This window comes from Oncorhynchus keta, chromosome 34 (genome assembly GCF_023373465.1).
Source record: "Oncorhynchus keta strain PuntledgeMale-10-30-2019 chromosome 34, Oket_V2, whole genome shotgun sequence".
Lineage (NCBI taxonomy): Eukaryota > Metazoa > Chordata > Actinopteri > Salmoniformes > Salmonidae > Oncorhynchus > Oncorhynchus keta.
Window position 1 is genome coordinate 82,141,564 of NC_068454.1, and position 24,840 is coordinate 82,166,403.

The 24,840-nt window shown below is 44.6% G+C and overlaps 1 protein-coding gene and 1 long non-coding RNA gene across 15 annotated transcripts in view; both read right to left on the reverse strand.

Annotated features, from left to right (window-relative positions):
* The window catches only part of LOC127915379 (uncharacterized), a 5,467-nt gene extending 1,300 nt beyond the window's left edge, over positions 1–4,167 (reverse strand). For 6 of the 12 annotated variants that reach the window (XR_008091183.1, XR_008091189.1, XR_008091180.1 and 3 more), the window contains exons 1-3: positions 4,009–4,167; positions 2,525–2,684; positions 1,455–1,534 (exon numbers count right to left, since the gene is read on the reverse strand). This is a non-coding gene — a long non-coding RNA (uncharacterized LOC127915379). Of the gene's footprint in view, positions 1–1,414; positions 1,535–2,524; positions 2,685–4,008 lie in introns of all 12 variants that reach the window. The other 6 variants (XR_008091182.1, XR_008091188.1, XR_008091179.1 and 3 more) reach the window with 4 other exon arrangements.
* Positions 1–19,461, reverse strand: part of LOC127915377 (nuclear receptor subfamily 4 group A member 3-like) — a 47,852-nt gene extending 28,391 nt beyond the window's left edge. The window contains exons 1-4 of one of the 3 annotated variants that reach the window (XM_052495656.1): positions 19,017–19,461; positions 14,374–14,526; positions 13,328–13,409; positions 7,728–8,533 (exon numbers count right to left, since the gene is read on the reverse strand). In XM_052495656.1, the coding sequence (XP_052351616.1) occupies positions 7,728–8,533; positions 13,328–13,391 (870 nt within the window). In that variant the 5' untranslated portion in view covers positions 13,392–13,409; positions 14,374–14,526; positions 19,017–19,461. The remainder of the gene's footprint in view (positions 1–7,727; positions 8,534–13,327; positions 13,410–14,373; positions 14,527–19,016) is intronic. The other 2 variants (XM_052495657.1, XM_052495658.1) reach the window with 2 other exon arrangements.
* Positions 19,462–24,840: the final 5,379 nt, after the last annotated feature.

Genomic DNA, 24,840 nt, shown 5'->3' on the forward strand with positions numbered 1-24,840 from the left:
CTCTAACATTAGATGGTGGCCATCACCTGCTGATTCCTGTCTCTAACATTAGATGGTGGCCATCACCTGCTGATTCCTGTCTCTAACATTAGATGGTGGCCATCACCTGCTGATTCCTGTCTCTAACATTAGATGGTGGCCATCACCTGCTGATTCCTGTCTCTAACATTAGATGGTGGCCATCACCTGCTGATTCCTGTCTCTAACATTAGATGGTGGCCATCACCTGCTGATTCCTGTCTCTAACATTAGATGGTGGCCATCACCTGCTGATTCCTGTCTCTAACATTAGATGGTGGCCATCACCTGCTGATTTCTGTCTCTAACATTAGATGGTGGCCATCACCTGCTGATTCCTGTCTCTAACATTAGATGGTGGCCATCACCTGCTGATTCCTGTCTCTAACATTAGATGGTGGCCATCACCTCATTCCTGTCTCTAGCATTAGATGGTGGCCATCACCTGCTGATTCCTGTCTCTAACATTAGATGGTGGCCATCACCTGCTGATTCCTGTCTCTAACATTAGATGGTGGCCATCACCTGCTGATTCCTGTCTCTAACATTAGATGGTGGCCATCACCTGCTGATTCCTGTCTCTAACATTAGATGGTGGCCATCACCTGCTGATTCCTGTCTCTAACATTAGATGGTGGCCATCACCTGCTGATTCCTGTCTCTAACATTAGATGGTGGCCATCACCTGCTGATTCCTGTCTCTAACATTAGATGGTGGCCATCACCTGCTGATTCCTGTCTCTAACATTAGATGGTGGCCATCACCTACTGATTCCTGTCTCTAACATTAGATGGTGGCCATCACCTGCTGATTCCTGTCTCTAACATTAGATGGTGGCCATCACCTGCTGATTCCTGTCTCTAACATTAGATGGTGGCCATCACCTGCTGATTCCTGTCTCTAACATTAGATGGTGGCCATCACCTGCTGATTCCTGTCTCTAACATTAGATGGTGGCCATCACCTGCTGATTCCTGTCTCTAACATTAGATGGTGGCCATCACCTGCTGATTCCTGTCTCTAACATTAGATGGTGGCCATCACCTGCTGATTCCTGTCTCTAACATTAGATGGTGGCCATCACCTGCTGATTCCTGTCTCTAACATTAGATGGTGGCCATCACCTGCTGATTCCTGTCTCTAACATTAGATGGTGGCCATCACCTGCTGATTCCTGTCTCTAACATTAGATGGTGGCCATCACCTGCTGATTCCTGTCTCTAACATTAGATGGTGGCCATCACCTGTCTCTAACATTAGATGGTGGCCATCACCTGCTGATTCCTGTCTCTAACATTAGATGGTGGCCATCACCTGCTGATTCCTGTCTCTAACATTAGATGGTGGCCATCACCTGCTGATTCCTGTCTCTAAGCATTAGATGGTGGCCATCACCTGCTGATTCCTGTCTCTAACATTAGATGGTGGCCATCACCTGCTGATTCCTGTCTCTAACATTAGATGGTGGCCATCACCTGCTGATTCCTGTCTCTAGCATTAGATGGTGGCCATCACCTGCTGATTCCTGTCTCTAACATTAGATGGTGGCCATCACCTGCTGATTCCTGTCTCTAACATTAGATGGTGGCCATCACCTGCTGATTCCTGTCTCTAACATTAGATGGTGGCCATCACCTGCTGATTCCTGTCTCTAACATTAGATGGTGGCCATCACCTGCTGATTCCTGTCTCTAACATTAGATGGTGGCCATCACCTACTGATTTCTGTCTCTAACATTAGATGGTGGCCATCACCTGTTGAGTCCTATCTCTAACATTAGATGGTGGCCATCACCTGCTGATTCCTGTCTCTAACATTAGATGGTGGCCATCACCTGCTGATTCCTGTCTCTAACATTAGATGGTGGCCATCACCTGCTGATTCCTGTCTCTAACATTAGATGGTGGCCATCACCTGCTGATTCCTGTCTCTAACATTAGATGGTGGCCATCACCTGCTGATTCCTGTCTCTAACATTAGATGGTGGCCATCACCTGCTGATTCCTGTCTCTAACATTAGATTCTGATTCCTGTCTCTAACATTAGATGGTGGCCATCACCTGCTGATTCCTGTCTCTAACATTAGATGGTGGCCATCACCTGCTGATTCCTGTCTCTAACATTAGATGGTGGCCATCACCTGCTGATTCCTGTCTCTAACATTAGATGGTGGCCATCACCTGCTGATTCCTGTCTCTAACATTAGATGGTGGCCATCACCTGCTGATTCCTGTCTCTAACATTAGATGGTGGCCATCACCTGCTGATTCCTGTCTCTAACATTAGATGGTGGCCATCACCTGCTGATTCCTGTCTCTAACATTAGATGGTGGCCATCACCTGCTGATTCCTGTCTCTAACATTAGATGGTGGCCATCACCTGCTGATTCCTGTCTCTAACATTAGATGGGTGGCCATCACCTGCTGATTCCTGTCTCTAACATTAGATGGTGGCCATCACCTGCTGATTCCTGTCTGGCCTAACATTAGATGGTGGCCATCACCTGCTGATTCCTGTCTCTAACATTAGATGGTGGCCATCACCTGCTGATTCCTGTCTCTAGCATTAGATGGTGGCCATCACCTGCTGATTCCTGTCTCTAACATTAGATGGTGGCCATCACCTGCTGATTCCTGTCTCTAGCATTAGATGGTGGCCATCACCTGCTGATTCCTGTCTCTAACATTAGATGGTGGCCATCACCTGCTGATTCCTGTCTCTAACATTAGATGGTGGCCATCACCTGCTGATTCCTGTCTCTAACATTAGATGGTGGCCATCACCTGCTGATTCCTGTCTCTAACATTAGATGGTGGCCATCACCTGCTGATTCCTGTCTCTAACATTAGATGGTGGCCATCACCTGCTGATTCCTGTCTCTAACATTAGATGGTGGCCATCACCTACTGATTTCTGTCTCTAACATTAGATGGTGGCCATCACCTGTTGAGTCCTATCTCTAACATTAGATGGTGGCCATCACCACTGATTCCTGTCTCTAACATTAGATGGTGGCCATCACCTGATTCCTGTCTCTAACATTAGATGGTGGCCATCACCTGCTGATTCCTGTCTCTAACATTAGATGGTGGCCATCACCTGCTGATTCCTGTCTCTAACATTAGATGGTGGCCATCACCTGCTGATTCCTGTCTCTAACATTAGATGGTGGCCATCACCTGCTGATTCCTGTCTCTAACATTAGATGGTGGCCATCATTCCTGTCTCTAACATTAGATGGTGCCATTCCTGATTCCTGTCTCTAACATTAGATGGTGGCCATCACCTGCTGATTCCTGTCTCTAACATTAGATGGTGGCCATCACCTGCTGATTCCTGTCTCTAACATTAGATGGTGGCCATCACCTGCTGATTCCTGTCTCTAACATTAGATGGCCATCACCTGCTGGTCTCTAACCATCACCTGCTGATTCCTGTCTCTAACATTAGATGGTGGCCATCACCTGCTGATTCCTGTCTCTAACATTAGATGGTGGCCATCACCTGCTGATTCCTGTCTCTAACATTAGATGGTGGCCATCACTAACTGCTGATTCCTGTCTCTAACATTAGATGGTGGCCATCACCTGCTGATTCCTGTCTCTAACATTAGATGGTGGCCATCACCTGCTGATTCCTGTCTCTAACATTAGATGGTGGCCATCACCTGCTGATTCCTGTCTCTAACATTAGATGGTGGCCATCACCTGCTGATTCCTGTCTCTAACATTAGATGGTGGCCATCACCTGCTGATTCCTGTCTCTAACATTAGATGGTGGCCATCACCTGCTGATTCCTGTCTCTAACATTAGATGGTGGCCATCACCTACTGATTTCTGTCTCTAACATTAGATGGTGGCCATCACCTGCTGATTCCTGTCTCTAACATTAGATGGTGGCCATCACCTGCTGATTCCTGTCTCTAACATTAGATGGTGGCCATCACCTGCTGATTCCTGTCTCTAACATTAGATGGTGGCCATCACCTGCTGATTCCTGTCTCTAACATTAGATGGTGGCCATCACCTGCTGATTCCTGTCTCTAGCATTAGATGGTGGCCATCACCTGCTGATTCCTGTCTCTAACATTAGATGGTGGCCATCACCTGCTGATTCCTGTCTCTAACATTAGATGGTGGCCATCACCTGCTGATTCCTGTCTCTAACATTAGATGGTGGCCATCACCTGCTGATTCCTGTCTCTAACATTAGATGGTGGCCATCACCTGCTGATTCCTGTCTCTAACATTAGATGGTGGCCATCACCTGCATTGATTCCTGTCTCTAACATTAGATGGTGGCCATCACCTGCTGATTCCTGTCTCTAACATTAGATGGTGGCCATCACCTGCTGATTCCTGTCTCTAACATTAGATGGTGGCCATCACCTACTGATTCCTGTCTCTAACATTAGATGGTGGCCATCACCTGCTGATTCCTGTCTCTAACATTAGATGGTGGCCATCACCTGCTGATTCCTGTCTCTAACATTAGATGGTGGCCATCACCTGCTGATTCCTGTCTCTAACATTAGATGGTGGCCATCACCTGCTGATTCCTGTCTCTAACATTAGATGGTGGCCATCACCTGCTGATTCCTGTCTCTAACATTAGATGGTGGCCATCTGCTGATTCCTGTCTCTAACATTAGATGGTGGCCATCACCTGCTGATTCCTGTCTCTAACATTAGATGGTGGCCATCACATTAGATGGTGGCCATCACCTGCTGATTCCTGCTGATTCCTGTCTCTAACATTAGATGGTGGCCATCACCTGCTGATTCCTGTCTCTAACATTAGATGGTGGCCATCACCTGCTGATTCCTGTCTCTAACATTAGATGGTGGCCATCACCTGCTGATTCCTGTCTCTAACATTAGATGGTGGCCATCACCTGCTGATTCCTGTCTCTAACATTAGATGGTGGCCATCACCTGCTGATTCCTGTCTCTAACATTAGATGGTGGCCATCACCTACTGATTTCCTGTCTCTAACATTAGATGGTGGCCATCACCTGCTGATTCCTGTCTCTAACATTAGATGGTGGCCATCACCTGCTGATTCCTGTCTCTAACATTAGATGGTGGCCATCACCTGCTGATTCCTGTCTCTAACATTAGATGGTGGCCATCACCTGCTGATTCCTGTCTCTAACATTAGATGGTGGCCATCACCTGCTGATTCCTGTCTCTAACATTAGATGGTGGCCATCACCTGCTGATTCCTGTCTCTAACATTAGATGGTGGCCATCATCACCTGCTGATTCCTGTCTCTAACATTAGATGGTGGCCATCACCTGCTGATTCCTGTCTCTAACATTAGATGGTGGCCATCACCTGCTGATTCCTGTCTCTAACATTAGATGGTGGCCATCACCTGCTGATTCCTGTCTCTAACATTAGATGGTGGCCATCACCTGCTGATTCCTGTCTCTAACATTAGATGGTGGCCATCACCTGCTGATTCCTGTCTCTAACATTAGATGGTGGCCATCACCTACTGATTTCTGTCTCTAACATTAGATGGTGGCCATCACCTGCTGATTCCTGTCTCTAACATTAGATGGTGGCCATCACCTGCTGATTCCTGTCTCTAACATTAGATGGTGGCCATCACCTACTGATTTCTGTCTCTAACATTAGACAGTAGTCGGGAAATTAGCAGATGTGGTGAATGTTGTGCAAACGTTAGGAAAATGTTGTGTAAATGTTGTTAGGAAAATGTTGTGTACATGTTGTGTGTTTAATGTTGTGTACATGTTGTGTGTTTGATGTTGTGTAAAGATTGTGTGGTTAATGGCGTGTTTGTTGTTGTATAATGTTGTACAACCTTGTGTATAATGTTGTGTGGCTGTTGTGTGTATAATATTGTGTGGATGTTATGGGGACAATGTTGTGTAGAAGTTGTACAAATGTTTTCTGGCTGTTTACCTTTGACTGTCAGAGCTCTGGAATCACTGAAGTGCAGGATAAACATAAATTGTGTGTGTGTGTGTGCGTGTGTGTGTGCGTCTGTGTGTGCGTGCGTGCATGTGTGCGTGTGCATGTGTGACGTGGGATGTTGACAGGCTGCGTCTGGGTGCTGAGCTTTGTAGCAGACGCAGAGCCCACGGCATAAAGCCACACACACACACACACACAGCCCCTGGCCTGCAGCCACCAGACGCTGCTTTCATTAATTACTAAATAAAAACAAATTGTGAAACTAATTGAAAAGAGGGATAATTCATTTCCACCTACCACAGGCCTCATTCAATTATCTCTATGTACCTTCTGTCCCTTTTATTTCTCTGTCTCTTTCTTTTCTTTCTCCCGTCTCTACTTCTCTCTCTCCTTTTCCATCAAACTAAATGAAACCCACCAGAAAGACCACGTTTTAAAGATGACAGGATGAAATGGGATGGACATTAAATCTTGTATTGGGATGACAAATATTTCATTTTACACGCACATACAAGAAGTGAAATAAGCCCTATGACTAAAAGCAGGCTCCTGAACGATGACATAAGGTACTGAGATGAGTGTGTGTGTGTGGGATGTGTTATATATGACATGAGATAACTGTTATAAGAGACCGAACGGAAACTGTAGAGGAAGTAAATGTATAATACTGGAGGAATGAATTCTTAACAAACCACATGTATTTTTATTGCTCTAAAACATTATTAGTTACAGACTTTTCATTTCAACTTTATTTAAACCAGGAAGTTCCATTAAACTTTTTCAAGGGAGAAGTTTGAACAGTTACTGTACTGATGCTCAGTGTTACGATATGGATGTGATCCCTCCTCCATGGAGAACCTAGCTGTGGGATTGGGTGAATGATCTAGCTCTCTGGGTTTAGGTGAATATGTTGTTATCCAATTGTCTTCCTACAGTCCTGTTTCTCTCTCTCTCTCTCTCTCTCTCTTTCTCTCTTTCTCTACCTGGTTGAAGGGTCTCCCAGCTCATCAGAGAGACTAAGGAAAAGAGAGAGAGATAAAGAGAGAGAGAGAGAAAGAGAGAGAGAGAGAGAGAGAGAGAGAGAGAGAGAGAGAGAGAGAGAGAGAGAGAGAGAGAGAGAGAGAGAGAGAGAGAGAGAGAGAGAGAGAGAGAGAGAGAGAGAGAGAGAAAGAGAGAGAGATAAAGAGAGAGAGAAAGAGAGAGAGAGAAGAGTATTTCTCTTTCTATCTGTATCTCTCTCTCTCTCTCTGTCTAACTCTCTCTCCATCTCACTCTCTCTCGCTCTCCCTCTCCCTCGCTCGCTATCTCTCTCTCTCTCTCTCTCTCTCTCTCTCTCTCTCTCTCTCTTTATCTCTCTCTCTTTATCTCTCTCTCTCTATCTCTCTCTCTCATGAGATGGACTTTTAGCAGCCACTGTATTTTTATCGCACCCCGTCGTCATGACACACACACAACCTTTCTGCCCTGCTGGTTGCCTGGGGAGACGACCCTCACAGGCGCCGTGGCAACTCCTCAGACGATTTAGAGAGCACTCAATGAACAACAGAATGAGAGAGAGAAAGAGAGAGAGAGAGAGAGAGAGAGAGAGAGAGAGAGAGAGAGAGAGAGAGAGAGAGAGAGAGAGAGAGAGAGAGAGAGAGAGAGAGAGAGAGAGAGAGAGAGAGAGAGAGAGAGAGAGAGAGAGAGAGAGGAGAATAGCATGAGAGATGCTCATGGGGGTGTCATCAGGTGAGTGTGAGGTGGTGTTTCAGGTGGTCTTACCTTGAAGAAGCCTTTGCAGCCCTCGCAGGTGCGTACGCCGTAGTGCTGGCAGGCAGCGTTGTCGCCACACACGGCACAGGTGCCCTCTCCTGGGGGGCCGCGATGGGGGGGGGAGGGCAGGCGGTCCCCCAGCAGAGGGTTACAGGACCCCAGTGCCAGAGAACGGAAGGCCAGTCCTCCCGGGCCCCCCGGACCCCCAACCCCGCGGTGCAGGTGGTACAGGTGCTGTTCCAGGGGTGGGCCGTGGGGGTGAGGGGGCACAGACGAGGACGAGGAAGAGGATGAGGAAGAGCGAGGCAGCCCCCCTCCTAGCCCCTCGTACCCCCCACTGTGTGGAGGGGAGTGCTGGTAGAAGTGGGGGAAGCGAGCGGACTTGAGGGGGCCATGGGAGGGGGGCTGCAGGGAGAGGTGGGGGGAGTCATCCCAGAGGAAGGAGGAGCCAGGCTGGGGGGCGAGAGAGGGGGTGGTGGGGGTGGACGGAGGAGACTGTTTAAAGTACATGGAGGAGGTGGGCATGGTATCAGATTGTGGGTAGGACTCCTCCTCCTTCTTGATAAGCGGCCTATGGGAGGGCATCTGGTATAGGCAGGAGGACTTGGGCTCGTAGCTCCCCTCAACAAACACGTTGAAGCTGGGCAGAGAGGTGGTGGCAGCCGCCGAGATCTCACCTCCCCCCAAGTCCAACTTGGTATAGTCCGGGGTCATGAGGTCAGAGCTGTAGCTGTCCCCCTGGTAACCAAAGGACTGGGCGGAGTAGGACGAGCCTGGAGGGGCGGGTCCATACTGTGCCTGCACACATGGCATGTCTACAGAGAAGGATGGGAGGAGAGAGAGAGAGAGAGAGAGAGAGAGAGAGAGAGAGAGAGAGAGAGAGAGAGAGAGAGAGAGAGAGAGAGAGAGAGAGAGAAAAAGAAAGAAAGAAAGAAAGAAAGAAAGAAAGAAAGAAAGAAAGAAAGAAAGAGAAAGAAAGAAAGAAAGATAATCAGGTTGTTGTGTTATATACAGAATTTAAACATCAACATTATAGTGATAGTGAGAGTGTAAGCTTGTGTGTGAGAATGTTGGGGGGGTGATGGTCACAGTTTGGTGCTGAAACCCACAAAACAGCAGGATCTCCTCCCTATTTATGATGTTGATTATTTATGCAGTTAACAGATGTACATAATGCAATAGTATGAAACATGTGAGGAAGATGTTAGTGTGTTGTTAGTGTAATTCCCTTAATATGACACTCATTAGCCAATTAGTCAAGCAAATAAAAACATGTTAGCCAATTGGTGAAGCAGATAAAAACACATTAGCCAATCGGTGAAGCTAAGCTCAGCGGTTATTGTTCACTCGGCAGGAAACGGAAGAAAATGTTTTGGAATGTACCTTAACTTGTCTGATAACAACTGTCTTTTTAAAAATAATTTCAAAACTTTTTCTTACGTTTTCTCGAACTGAATGAGCCCCAGATTGAATCCCCATCCACTTTGCATTCAACACACCTGGTCATAATCACCCACAGCCATACATGTGTGTGTGTGTGTGTGTGTGTGTGTGTGTGTGTGTGTGTGTGTGTGTGTGTGTGTGTGTGTGTGTGTGTGTGTGTGTGTGTGTGTGTGTGTGTGTGTGTGTGTGTGTGTGTGTGTGTGTGTGTGTGTGTGTGTGTGTGTGTGTGTGTGTGTGTGTGTGTGTGTGCGTGCGTGCGTGTGTGTGTGTCTTTTGCCTTAGTTTATCTATCGTTTGGGGACTGAATGAGGCCTGTATCATTAAATGTTAATGGACCCCTCATGGTGCTGGACCCTTACTAACTCTGGCCTCTAAAACAACCAGCCACACACATGTTCTGTCACATACTGCCATGACAAGCTCAAAGATAGGATGGGGAACTGTGAGTGTGCGCGCGTGTGTGTACACAATGAATCAAGGGAGAGGTTAATTATCATAACGACCTCCGTCTTAGACTGGGGATCACACACACAGCCCACAATGTAACCACAAATTAATAATATGAATAATAATAATAACAACAATAATTGTTAAGATTTGTATAATAATCATAATAATAATAATATATACAGTTGAAGTCAGAAGTTTACATACCTTAGCCAAATACATTTAAAATCAGTTTTTCACAATTCCTGACATTTTAATCCTAGTAAAAATTCCCTGTCTAGGTCAGTTAGAATCACCACCTTATTTTAAGAATGTGTAATGTCAGAATAATAGTAGAGAGAATGATTTATTTCAGCTTTTATTTCTTTCATCACATTCCCAATGGGTCAGAAGTTTACATACACTCAATTAGTATTTGGTAGCATTGCCTTTAAATTGTTTATCTTGGGTCAAATGTTTCGGGTCGCCCATTCATTCCTGACAGAACTGGTGTAACTGAGTCAGGTTTGTAGGCCCCCTTGCTCACACACGCTTTTTCAGTTCTGCCTACACATTTTCTATGGGATTGAGGTCAGGGCTTTGTGATGGCCACTCCAATACCTTGACTTTGTTGTCCTTAGGTCATTTTGCCACAACTTTGGAAGTATGCTTGGGGTCATTGTCCATTTGGAAGACCCATTTGTGACCAAGCTTAAACTTCCTGACTGATGTCTTGAGATGTTGCTTCAATATATCCACATCATTTTTCTACCTCATGATGCCATCTATTTTGTGAAGTGCACCAGTCCCTCCTGCAGCAAAGCATCCCCACAACATGATGCTGCCCCCCTTCACAGTTGGGATGGTGTCTTCAGCTTGCAAGCCCCCCCCCCCTTTTTCCTCCAAACATAACGACGGTCATTATGGCCAAACAGTTATATTTCTGTTTCATCAGACCAGAGGACATTTCTCCAAAAAGTATGATCTTTGTCCCCATGTGTAGTTGCAAACCGTAGTCTGGCTTTTTTATGGCGGATTTGGAGCAGTGGCTTCTTCCTTGCTGAGCGGCCTTTCAGGTTATGTTGATATAGGACTCGTTTTACTGTGGATATAGATACTTTTGTACCTGTTTCCTCCAGCATCTTCACAAGGTCCTTTGCTGTTGTTCTGGGATTGATTTGCACTTTTCGCACCAAAGTACGTTCATCTCTAGGAGACAGAACACGTCTCCTTCCTGAGAAGTATGATGGCTGCGTGGTCCCATGGTGTTTATAATTGCGTAATATTGTTTGTACAGATGAACATAGTACCTTCAGGAGTTTGAAAATTGCTCCCAAGGATGAACCAGACTTGTGGAGGTCTACAAATGTTTTTATGAGGGCTGATATCTTTTGATTTTCCCATGATGTCAAGCAGAGGCACAGAGTTTGAAGGTAGGCCTTGAAATACATCCACAGGTACACCTCCAATTGACTCAAATTATGTAATTAGCCTATCAGAAGCTTCTAAAGCCATACCATCATTTTCTGGAATTTTCCAAGCTGTTTAAAGGCACAGTCAACTTAGTGTATGTAAATAAGTGAAATAATCTGTCTGTAAACAATTGTTGGAAAAATTACTTGTGTCATGCACAAAGTAGATGTCCTAACTGACTTGCCAAAACTGTAATTTGTTAACAAGAAATGTGTGGAGTGGTTGAAAAACGAGTTTTAATGACTCCAACATAAATGAATGTGAACTTCCGTCTTCAACTGTAGTTATCTATTGTTGATCAATATTAAAAACCTGCTTTTGATGGCGAGAAAAACATCTCAAGACATTTTCCACCTCTTTAGAGAGGCCAAGGTGAGCCTGGGCTCTAATGTATTAGCCTACCTGTGTGTGTGTGTGTGTGTGTGTGTGTGTGTGTGTGTGTGTGTGTGTGTGTGTGTGTGTGTGTGTGTGTGTGTGTGTGTGTGTGTGTGTGTGTGTGTGTGTGTGTGTGTGTGTGTGTGTGTGTGTGTGTGTGTGTGTGTGCGCCTGCGTGTGTCGTAAGTGCCCAGGGTTTGTGGTGTTTGCTCTTCGCTCTCGAGAAGGGAACTGTCAACAGCGCGCGGTTCCCATTGACGCTCTGCGCGCGCTGTGCCGTAATCGTCTTGTTCCCACGCGTCATATTTATTTAGTAAAATATGTGACTTATCAAGCCTACTACCATCATTTTTCCTGCACGCCTCCTTTCCTTTGCGGACTCTTAACAACTGTGTACATTTGCCCTACGCACACGGCGCAGGCACAAACGTAACTAAATGACATATTTATTAAGTCCATTTTGACCAGTGAACACAATATAACTGTACATTTTGGCTACGTGACTTTACATGTGGGCTCGAAGCCCTGGCATGACTCACACCTTACAGCGGGAGACACCTATATTAGAGACAGAGATACAGATGTCACCATGGGTGAGCCGCAGGGCTAAAGTGTAACCACGGGGACGCGCGAGAGACACGAGGTCAGGGGGGAGTTTGGAGGTCTGACTCAAACCTTCTCAGAGTGCGCGAGTTCCATCCGTCTGGAAAGGAGTGGGCGAACACGGCTGCACTCGAGCAACCGCCAGAGTTTTCTTTTATTTTTCGATGACGGCCTCGCGAGTGACCCAGGCAGTTGCACTACCCACGCGGAAACAGGCCTACAGGTGTACAGAGATGAAGGGGATTTGTAACTGCCTGTGTCTTCAAGGGGAGAAAAGGAAGAGAGAGAGAGATGTTTCCTGGGTCTGTCCAACAGTGGGGGAGGAGGGCTGATGTGTTTAATTCCAATTGAAACGCTTCCTTATAAGACTACTCCACCTACCTTGCCTGAAGTCAAACGCATACATGCACGCATGGACACACACCCATTCACACACATAGTGATGATATAAACACAACCTAACTGATGTGTGTACCTTATCCTCACCGTGCCCCTATGCACATACATCTACTTCTGAGTAAACACACACACACACACACACACACACACACACACACACACACACACACACACACACACACACACACACACACACACACACACACACACACACACACACACACACACACACACACACACACACACACACACATATTCAGACAATGCAGTGTCATGTTAAAACCAAGCCAGAAGCACTCTAATGACACCAGATTATATCCCAAAAACCGAAAACACCCTTTTCATTCAAACACCACGACCTCCACCTGACAGCAAGTTTGTGCGTGTGTGAGTGTGTATGTGTCAGTGGAGAATGTGTGTGTATGCTTGTGTGTACAACATGCATGAGTATTTGAGTGCATGCATGTGTGAGTGTGTGCTTAAGCTACATGTGTGTTAAACAGTGAGGGTTCAGGACAGACAAGCCAGGCAGATAAATGCTACCAGCTCTCAGAATCTCAGGACAGAATTAGACGTTGATCCACATACTGGAACGTCAAATTTCGAAGTTGTTCCAAACTTCAAATTTCGTGTGTTTAAGGTTAAGATTAGACAATAACTCCGAAATGTTCAATTTATGGTAAAGTTCAGACATGAACTTCGAATGGTTAAGGTTTGGGATAGGCTTAAAACAAACATATCACAAACAACTTCCAGGTCATCTCCCCACTTGCACAGACATGGATGGAAGTTGAATACTGAATTGTATAACTGGTGACCTGGCTGGATAAGCGTGTGTGTGTGCACGTGTACGTGTGTGGTATGACGATCAGAGAGAAGCAGTCTCTAACCTCGAGGTGTGCATTTCAACTGGACACAATGCATCCGTTCCAAAAACTGAGCGTGCTTGTTCATTGTCAGAATGCCATAGATCTAACAAACAAGACATGAAGTGCATAAGTAAATACATAATACATTCTATCGATCAAGGAAACATTCAGAAGTTGTAAAAATTGTTTTTATTATATATATATATATATATTTTAAAGTTTTAATGGACACTCATATGGGCAGACTTGATAATTCTACCTAAATATTACAGTCAAAACACACGCAGATTGAAACAGATTGACAGCAGACAGCGATAAAACATTCGGTCTAAATCTTATTTTGTGTGTTGGTTTTTGTACCAGTATGTAAACTTGATCTAAATACAGGTATGATGCAGAAACCCAGAACGGGTTTTTGTCCTAGAGGCTGTGGTCGCCTCTAACCGCAGGCTCGAGGGCCCCATGTGTCCCTATACCGGCGGGACAGACTACCTTTATCACCTTAATCTATCAGGAGAAAATACATGTGCTTTTAAATTAGGCTACTTTATTTTGGTCTCGAAGGTTTAAGACGTTTAACCTCACTAAGTTCATTAAGCAGATCGATATCTACAGATTTGACTAATTCGATTTTTTTGGTCCTGCTTTTAAAGTCGGTGTGTCTAGTTTCAGAAGACTATTTCCGTCCCAATATCTACAGATGGAAATGTCAACTCGCGCGCACTCACTGACACAACACGCGTAGAATTATAAATCAGAACTGACTTGGAATATATTAAATTACAATTTAGACCATTCAATATCGGTTAAATTAAAATAATAAATTATGTTGGTGGTCTAAACTATATGGTTTGTTATATAAACATTTCTAAATATATAGGCCTAATATTGTACTTAATAAAATAAACGCACTATAGACCTAGCGTGAGACACGGCTGACTGAATGAAGAAACACATGGCAGAATAATAGTTTGAAATCTACACGTGCATTTGAAACAGGTTTTAAAAGCACCAACTCAGGACAGGTGCGACGACGACCCGGGCCTGTTCCCGGTGTTTTTCAGTACCTGGTGTGAAAGCCTCGCGCTGAATTGTGTTCTGTGTGGGGGGCTGGGGACTGATGCGACTGTGGTGGGGGACCGGGAGCGGGGAGTACTCGAAGGGACTGTCCGGTACCCGGGACTCTGAGCTCGGCTGGGCGCGATCTTCCGAATCCGGGTCTGGAGGAAAGAAACACCGGGTCACAACCAGAGACATGGGAACTCCCAAAGCACACCGAAACGGATGACATAGTTTACTGCACAAATACAATACATTCAGAAAGAGCGGAATAAAGTCGCACAGAATATAGCCTACACAGATTACCCGGATGGAACAAAACGCACAGAAATTAACAGAAAACCAGCAGGTGTAGAGGTGTGATACAGAATTAAAGGTCAGATCTAGAAAGAGAGATCCACAGACATGCGACAGAAGATTGGAGGAATATACATTATTATAAGTACAATTATAATTTAGCAATAAGAAAATCTGCAAGCATCCCATAGCGCTCATTGAATGAATACTTGAATACCAAATACAGAAGTGAACAGATATTATCTATAACCTCTCTATATAATTTAGCCTACAACTCAGAAATAGAGCAATCATTTTGAATTCCAATTTTAACTCTTATAAAAGTAAAATATTGAAGATAGATGAGAATAGACTAAAATAATAAAGACTAATAGAAAAACTAGAATCACTTCACCTGCGAGCAGCCTAAAAATAATATCTAAATCTAACAATTATCTATATCGTGAAATATATGAATCTATTCAATTATCATATTAAAACTTTTTCAAACAAACAATAATATTAAATGAAACTAGTTATTTGCAATTCATAAAACAAGTGTCTTCAAAAGAGCATGGCTATCATTTTGTTAAAATTGCCAGTGGTTCTTTCCCGCACTAGTCTGAGGCTCATGAACTACAGGTCTCAGGGTTCAAAGGGGTTCGTTATTGGAAAGAGAAAATAGGTTACAATATCCACCTGAGTAAGTTATGAATCTCAGAACCGAAACCTCTCCGCTCCCAGTGCGTCTTGCTGCCAGCCAGAGCACAGCTCACCGCAGACAAGAGATTTCACAGCGCCGAGCGCCCCCTCTCTGCAGCACTCACCTACAAACACGGACCCATACCCGGACTAATTCTCTCCACTATACCGGGGACCAGTCCTCCCTCTCCGGACTCATTCCTTGAACCGTCCCGGTCGGGAGACATGCAGTCTGTTTGGAGATCACTGAACAGTTGAATAGTTTGGATAGGTTCTTAACATTATCACGTTTCCAATAGGTCTGCGGGCTGAAAAAAATCTGAAACTATAGCCTAGGGATCTAACACGTTTTTTGCTGTTGCTTTGTCTGACATGTTTCTATGCCTATTATTCACTCAATGTCTGGAGAATGAGTTAGGCTCAATTATAACATGAACCTCACCAGGATACAGACAGTCGCTTCTCTCAGTCTCTCACATTCTCAATCTCTACCACACCAGAATGCTTGGCTAATCAGGAGAGGAAATGTCATATTCTGTCTCAATTGTTTATACTTCATAGACGTGGAGGTCATTGTATTCAATTACATGATTTGTTGTTTGTTTTGTAATTCAGTGTGCTGTGGTAATAGATCTTATTGAATCGGTGTCAGACCGAAATAAAGCAAATAGCCTGTAACGCGTTTGAGAGCAAAAAGGCTATATGCATTTTACGCTTTTTAAAATAGCCCATTTTTTTTAAACAAAAAAGTGTTAACCTTTATTTATTTTTCAAGGGAGACCTGGCCAAGAAGGCAGCAACAATCAATACATTATAGAATTTAGACATACAACAATACAATACAATTCAACAACATAATCCAGATTTTAAAAAGCATTTTACACTCCTCTGTAACAGTCTCCCATCAACATAAGAGATATGTAGACAAAAGGGCTACGAAAAAAGCTACAATTGCACTGGTCTGTGTGTGTCCATAATGTGAACACAGGGCAGAAGAGTCTCCCCTCTCTGTTTCTCTCTCGAGCCTGCCGGTGGGTGCTGGGCCGAGCGCCCCGGTATCCTAGAGAACAGCGAAAGAGCCGTGAAGCACGCGCCCCAAAGCGCCGGTATAGCCCCCCACGCCAATAAGCCAGTCAGCGTGAGGCTTCCAGCAAACACAGAGAGAAAAGAGAAGAGATAAAGGAGGGCTGGAGAAATATACAAGTACAGTAAATTAGCCCTGAGGAGCGAAGCTGTCAAAAAGCAAAAAGAAGAGACGGTGTGTGTGTGTGTGTGTGTGTGTGTGTGTGTGTGTGTGTGTGTGTGTGTGTGTGTGTGTGTGTGTGTGTGTGTGTGTGTGTGTGTGTGTGTGTGTGTGTGCATGCCTGTGTCTGTCTACACACCCAAAACCAATTTTAACCGCCGGAGAGAAACTCATACCACACATCTCTTTGTGAAAGATACAAATTCTGGCCTTCAAATAAATGATATGGACCAGAGACTGCTGTGTGAATAGGAGATGCAAAAGTTTAGGTGGATATATTTGAGAATCTGACTGATTCCTTAAATGTAAAAAAAAAAGTAGGGTATTGGTCTGGGGGTCCAACCTGGTCTCAGAGCATATAGTTTTATTCTGTAGTAAATCTGCGGCACTCCATTTAGTATGATATGTTACGTTGCAAATGGTAATAATTTCAGGATGTCCATCATTCATTTCTTATGATATGTTATGACTTGCAAGTGTCCTACAGTGTGTTACGAATTTGCAAAACATACAATAAGTTATGATTTTGCAAAATGTATGATATGTTACGAATTCCAATTTGTTGTGGCTAAAGTTAGCTAGGTGGCTAATGCTAACATTAGCTAGTTGGCTAGCGTTGGGTAGGCTAAGGGTTAGGGGTTAAGGTTAAGGTTAAGATTAGGAGTTAGGCTAAAGGGTTAAGGTTATGGGATGGGTTAGCTACAGGATTAATGTTAGATTTAGGGTTAGGAAAAGAGTTAGCTTAGTTGGCATATTTGCCAAAGATTTGCAAAGTAGCTAAAAAGTATTAAGTAGTAGGAAAGTTGCTAATTAGCTCAAATGCTAAAGTTGTCCATGATGAGATCGGAACACGCAACCTTTGGGTTGCTAGACATTTACATTATACCCCCACCCATCCACCCTGACCACCTTTAGTTTTTTCCTGAAGTAACCAACGGTCTTATGTAACTATACCAAACATAATGGGGCGGCAGGGTAGCCTAGTGGTTAGAGTGTTGGACTAGTAACTGGACGGTTGCAAGTTCAAACCCAAGTTCAAAGATCTGTCGTTCTGCCCCTGAACAGGCCATCATTGAAAATAAGAATTTGTTCCTAACTGACTTGCCTAGTTAAATAAAGGTTAAAAAGATATATATATAAACATGTCATACTAATTTGAGTGTCCTGGATGTAAATCTACTATGGTATGTCTAGTGTATGATACCAGACTGGGTGGTCAGACCAACCTTAAGCCTCACTTGGAGTCATGGACCTCCTTGCTCCAGGATGACATTTAGGTCAAGATCCATGTTCAATGGCAGTAACTCAACTACAGAAAGGGTCAAGGCTATAGATCAAACATTATTTAGGTCAATATTTGTTTCCCCTGATCATGTGAGCAATGACAGGCCTGTCTTATTCAGAAAAGCCACATGCTACACACAGACAGACATTTAGAGAGACAGTCAGAAATATAAACAGACAGACAGACAGACAGTGTGACAGAGGACATTTAAAGTTGGTCACCGGCTGTACTAGTGTTTATAAAACAATATGTTTTATTTTGTAGGTATATAAGCACACTGTTTGTTCTAAACTATGAGAAACCTACCTGTTGGGATAAATGATGTCAACATAAATCATTTGAAATTAAACTAAAGCTGCCTGCACGTTCTTCTGCAACTTGCAGTCATATTTATTTCAATAATATAAAATCGTCTCGTGAAAAACTCTCATATGTAAGATGTCTGTACTATCGGCCCAGGGCTAATATTCACCCAGCACACAGACCAACAAGCTCTCAGGGTTTTACCAATTCAACTATTCCCGTATAGCCGGGAATGAAAGGCGATGTATTAGTCTGACACGCTCACTCACACACGTACAGCAAACTATGTGTTTTGTTTTATAACTATTGCAAAGGCATCAAACATGATGTCCACATAAAGCTGAATTAATACACAATCATGTCCTTTATAACAGTGGAGATAATAAGAGCCTTGATGTCAGCCCTCCTCTACTCTCAGCCTGTCTGACTGTCTGTCTCTGTGTTCTTCACTCAGCTCCATTAGTGCCTAATACTGCCTATGTCTCCCACTTCATTGTCTGACTGAGAGGCATCCATTTCCATGACAACCACAAAGAATATGATACCTTCCTTCAGCAAATTAAATTCAAATTCTGTTCCATCTGCCCTCGGTGACACCAAACACACACACCGAGGCTCCCGAGCTCACGAGTTTGCCAAATCAACAGGTCATCATGCACGAGAAAGTTAAAGACAGCGCTCGTGTTTTAACAATATAACAAACCGATGTGCAGGGGAACCTACAACTAATTATGTTTCTCTATGAGACCAATAGTCTAGTAGCCTAATGTAATAATTCATTAAGTGGTCTTTAGAATATGAGAGAAAGTCATTTATTCCCAGAAGTATAGACAATAACTTACTTGTTTGCTGTAGCGGTTCCGTCTTTACATGTGTTATTAACCCAACATAAAGTCTCCTGTATAGATCCAGAATAATTACAAAAATTACCAAAGCTGCTGAAAAGTAACACGTATATTTGCAGAACTCGTTGAGGATGAAGCGACAGAAGAAAAAAAAGCTATTCTTTCTTTTTGTTTTTCCTTTAATTATTCTAAAGGAAAGTAGGCTAGAATATAGTCCGGTGTGTGTTTTAAAAGTGTGTGATCCTGTGTATGTGCCAGTGATGATGCGCGCAGATGTAAAGCCGTAGTGCGGGATTGTTTATGTGCGCGGTCTGAGGGAGAAAGTCTAATACAGCATTTATGTGAGTCTGCCTCCTCATAGAGCGCCTGGTATGCGCTACGTCAATGTGACGCCATGGGAGAGGTGACGTCACTCACTGTAGCGCTCCCTCGGCCCGGCCTCGCGGTACAGTACTAGACACATAAGCCCCGCACGCTGTGTGCCAGAAAAAGAGCGAGAGGGAGAGAGAGAGATGGATGGTTGAGTGAGTGAGAGCGAGTTGATCTTATGATTTCACGAATTAATAGTTTCAGAAATGCTCAGGCGAGGGCGAGCAAGTGTCTACTGTACAGGTTGTTTTTTCCATTACATTCTGGTAGTTGCACATTCATTTCCGGGATCTGGAACCGTTTTTTATTAACCATTTTCCACCATAATAGTTTACATATCATCTATTAATTTGTCATTTTTGTATTTTATTTTTTAAACCTTATTTTATCAGGTAAGATGACTGAGAACACATTCTCATTTACAACAAGGACCTGGGTAATAGTTACAGGGGAAGGAGGGAGGATGAATGAGCCAACTGTTCATAATAGTCTGTAAATAGGCTGCTCCATTATGTAAGCCTATCAAACTATTTCAGTTCTTTAAACCAGACCACCCTGTCACACAACATCATCAGCCACATATGTCAAGTGGGTATCATTTTTAAGAATAATATTTTTTCCTCTTATGAAGTGCAAATAACTGAGCATTAAACAAATGAAATCAGTAACCTAATGAACATCAGCATGCAAATGGAATTATGTTGTTTGATGTGACACATACTCAAGAGCTCATACAGAGCCCACTGATGATGAGAAGTTGGATGAGTACAGCAAACATAGGATACGCCTGTTTGCATTTCACTTCACACACAATGGAAACTTTGTTTTACCTATCCAATCCAGTCAGTGTTGACCTAATAGGAAAGACGGAGTGCTCCTGCAGGAACCACATCTCTGGAGGGGGGGGGGGGCAACAGAGTTTCTCAGATAATCCCCCAGGCCTGTTGATATATAGAGATATAGAGATAAATAGAGATAACTTGAACATGAACCCAAATACATCACTGGCCTAAAGGCTAAAGGAAGGTCTCCGTATTGACTGATTGCCCTCTCCCCTCCACATTCCACTTCTTCACCCCTCCAACTCTTCTCTCCACGTTCCACCTGTCCTCCTCTCCTCTCCTCCTCTCCTCCACATTACACCTTCACCTTGCTTCCTCACCTTTCTTCAACATGCCTTTTCCACCTGACCCCTCTACCTTTCCTCCTCACCACCTTACCTCCTCACCCCTCCACCTCTCCCCCACACTTTTCCATCTCCGTTCTCCAATTGCCTTTTCCATGGAATAGAACTGCCTCTACGTCGCGTTCTCTGTTCTGATATCTGTTTCATTATCCTCAAGTCTGTCAGGCTTTTAACAACCTGTGAAACAACAGCCTGTTAAAAACATGTCCAAGTTAACTTCAATACATGTTACACTGTGCTTACAGGAATAATTACACTGTAATAAGGGCGCAGTAATGTAATGCAATCTAATAATTTTATTGGCACTGATCATTTAATAAGACAATAGCCTACTGTACAAATACTGTATAATGATTTTGTGTGACCCTTCCCATGAAAGAGCCAGGTCTGTGTGTGTGTGTAGTGGTTATTCTAGATTAGTCTCGGCGCAGCCATCAAACTCAACAATAAATGAGGCAGCTGGAGCAACTGAGAACAGTAAATCAACGACAGCCAATCACTAGACGCGTATTTCTTGGCCACGTTCTGATCCTGGCCAATGATCAGCCCCCGGAGGCGGGGTCAGGGCTAAGACGCACTGAAGCGCGTGATTGACGCAAGCGCTGTAGCTAAATTTAGATGCTGGCGCTGCGGCTGTGTGAGATAGCAGAGGGCCCAATTCATTGTGCCGGGGCAAGACCGACTATTTTAGAGATGTGATTGTGATCCAGCCAAGCCAAATATAGTCGTGGACAGGTATTTTTAGCGGAAAGCGTGTCCCTGTGTCTACTTGGCAGAGGACAACCTGTCGATATCCCTGATCTGGCTACTACGGTACATGGGTACCTGGAAGCGATTGAGATATGTTGGCTAACTAAATTAGCAGTGTAGGAAACTAATGTTGGCGAGTTAATTAAGCCGGGGATAGTTTTACAGTCAGGTGACCGTCGGGATGAAAGAGAAAGTAGATGGTTTATCAGAGTCGTGCTGTGCGCAACTGGTGCGCATTAGTCAGTTCTCTCCAGTCCAGTTTACGGGTTTATATCCAAGCGGGAGGAGAGTTTTGAGAGACGGGGAATATCTCACTAGACCCGAGGCTAACCCTTTTCCGGCAGGTTTGTGAAAGTGAAGGCTTGTGAGTATCTGTAGCCTACAGCGCTAGTTAGCTTTCAGCTAACATAAACTAGGCTACGTATGAAGGCAAAATCCGTTGTATTGGGGATACAATTTATGTAAACCTCAAACGGAGTAAACTGGAATAACACGCAATTTAAGCAAGCTTCACACGTGGGCTAAAAACAACCGCAATTATTAACATGACGATGGAATAGAACTGCCCTCATTTGGCAAGGCATCGGAGCGCAGAGGTGGAGATCACAGGGGATCTCGGCTTGAAATCCCTCTAACACAAGTACCCGAGCGCGCGCTGGACCCAGTGAACCTGTGTGATCCGACGCGCGTGCGCGGGAATAGCCTGTTCGGGTTTGGACCTACACCGGCCAAACCCGAACGATGCAGGGCCAATTGTGCGCTGCCCTATGGAACTCTCAATCACGGCCGGATGTGATACAGCCTGGATTCTAACCAAGGTGTCTGTAATGACGCCTCAAGCACTGAGATGCAGTGCCTTAGATCGCTGCCCACTCGGGAGCCCCATATAAAAAGGATGTAATAGTTGACTATCTGTGAATGTATCTAATAATAACACATACTGTACCTACTGACTCACACACTGACTTGCTCCTCCAAAGCAACGTTTCCAATAAAGCATGCAGCATCAGATCCCTTGCTCTGAGACCATCTGCATGTTGCAGAATGAAGACAGAACATTGAGCTAAATAATTCCTGCATTTTAGACCAGCCATAGGTCTACACTTGTATGCCACAATTATAGTCTCAACACAGTCTCTAAACATGTGAAGGCAGTGTTTATTTTAGCCAAAACGTAGACCACATATTCATTATTTAGAAAAGGTCTAATCACAGCCATATAATATTATTGGAGATAGGCCTGGATTTATTAGTTTCATGTGCAATGCTCTGTAATGTTAATTATGACAAATTAATAGGAACCTTCTGTCAATTATGGATATAGGCCTATTTGGGAAACAGGTAGGCCTACACAGTCATTTCAGCGTGACTAAATCACAGCAGTAGAAGATCAGTAGGACTATTGATCTACTGTTGTGATTTAGACCTCCTCTTATTGATTAATTCATTAAATAATCAATAAGAGGTCTAAATGTGGGATATGTTTATTTCTGCCCCGCACACATTCTCACCCACACATGTACCCCTCACCCTGATCTGGGGTTTCCCTCTGTGGAGTTAACAGACCTATGTGTGTGTTTGTTTGGCCGCTGCATCTGCTGCTCTGACCTTATAGTTGTGACATATTAGCCCAGGTTTCCTTTCTGGTTGTAGACCTCATCCTGCCATATTAGCCCAGGTTTCCTTTCTGGTTGTAGACCTCATCCTGCCATATTAGCCTACTATCCTCTTCCAACAGACAAACGGAAGAGATTAGGATTATAGTCCAGCTTTGACGATAGGTTATAACTCTGCCTTCATGACAGATGTATGTGTGTATGTAGTCTCCAGCCTTGCCTTGGTAGTCTATGGTCTGGCAGTCTCCAGCCTTGCCTTGGTAGTCTATGGTCTGGTAGTCTCCAGCCTTGCCTTGGTAGTCTATGGTCTAGTAGTCAGCCTTGTCTTGGTAGTCTATGGTCTAGTAGTCAGCCTTGTCTTGGTAGTCTATGGTCTGGTAGTCTCCAGCCTTGCCTTAGTAGTCTATGGTCTGGTAGTCTCCAACCTTGCCTTAGTAGTCTATGGTCTGGTGGTCTCCAGCCTTGCCTTGGTAGTCTATGGTCTAGTAGTCAGCCTTGTCTTGGTAGTATATGGTCTAGTAGTCAGCCTTGTCTTGGTAGTCTATGGTCTAGTAGTCAGCCTTGTCTTGGTAGTCTATGGTCTGGTAGTCTCCAGCCTTGCCTTAGTAGTCTATGGTCTGGTAGTCTCCAACCTGGCCTTAGTAGTCTATGGTCTGGTGGTCAGCCTTGCCTTGGTAGTCTATGGTCTAGTAGTCAGCCTTGTCTTGGTAGTCTATGGTCTAGTAGTCAGCCTTGTCTTGGTAGTCTATGGTCTGGTAGTCTCCAGCCTTGCCTTAGTAGTCTATGGTCTGGTAGTCTCCAACCTGGCCTTAGTAGTCTATGGTCTGGTGGTCTCCAGCCTTGCCTTGGTAGTCTATGGTCTGGTAGTCTCCAGCCTTGCCTTGGTAGTCTATGGTCTGGCAGTCTCCAACCTTGCCTTGGTAGTCTATGGTCTTGTAGTCTCCAGCCTTGCTTTGGTAGTCTATGGTCTGGTGGTCTCCAGCCTTGCCTTGGTAGTCTATGGTCTGGTAGTTTCCAGCCTTGCCTTGGTAGTCTATGGTCTGGTAGTCAGCCTTGCATTGGTAGTCTATGGTCTGGTAGTCTCCAGCCTTGCCTTAGTAGTCTATGGTCTGGTAGTCTCCAACCTTGCCTTAGTAGTCTATGGTCTGGTGGTCTCCAGCCTTGCCTTGGTAGTCTATGGTCTGGTAGTCTCCAGCCTTGCCTTAGTAGTCTATGGTCTGGTAGTCTCCAACCTTGCCTTAGTAGTCTATGGTCTGGTGGTCTCCAGCCTTGCCTTGGTAGTATATGGTCTGGTAGTCTCCAGCCTTGCCTTGGTAGTCTATGGTCTGGCAGTCTCCAGCCTTGCCTTGGTAGTCTATGGTCTTGTAGTCTCCAGCCTTGCTTTGGTAGTCTATGGTCTGGTGGTCTCCAGCCTTGCCTTGGTAGTCTATGGTCTGGTAGTTTCCAGCCTTGCCTTGGTAGTCTATGGTCTGGTAGTCAGCCTTGCATTGGTAGTCTATGGTCTGGTAGTCTCCAGTCTTGCCTTGGTAGTCTATGTTCTGGTAGTCTCCAGTCTTGCCTTGGTAGTCTATCGTCTGGCAGTCTCCAGCCTTTCCTTGGTAGTCTATGGTCTTGTAGTCTCCAGCCTTGCCTTAGTAGTCTATGGTCTGGTAGTCTCCAGCTATGCCTTGGTAGTCTATGGTCTGGTAGTCTCCAGCCTTGCCTTGGTAGTATATGGTCTGGTTGTCTTCAGCCTTGGTAGTCTATGGTCTGGTGGTCTCCAGCCTTGTCTTGGTAGTCTATGGTCTGGTAGTCTCCAGCCTTGCCTTAGTAGTCTATGGTCTGGTAGTCTCCAGCCTTGCCTTAGTAGTCTATGGTCTGGTAGTCTCCAGCCTTGCCTTGGTAGTCTATGGTCTGGTAG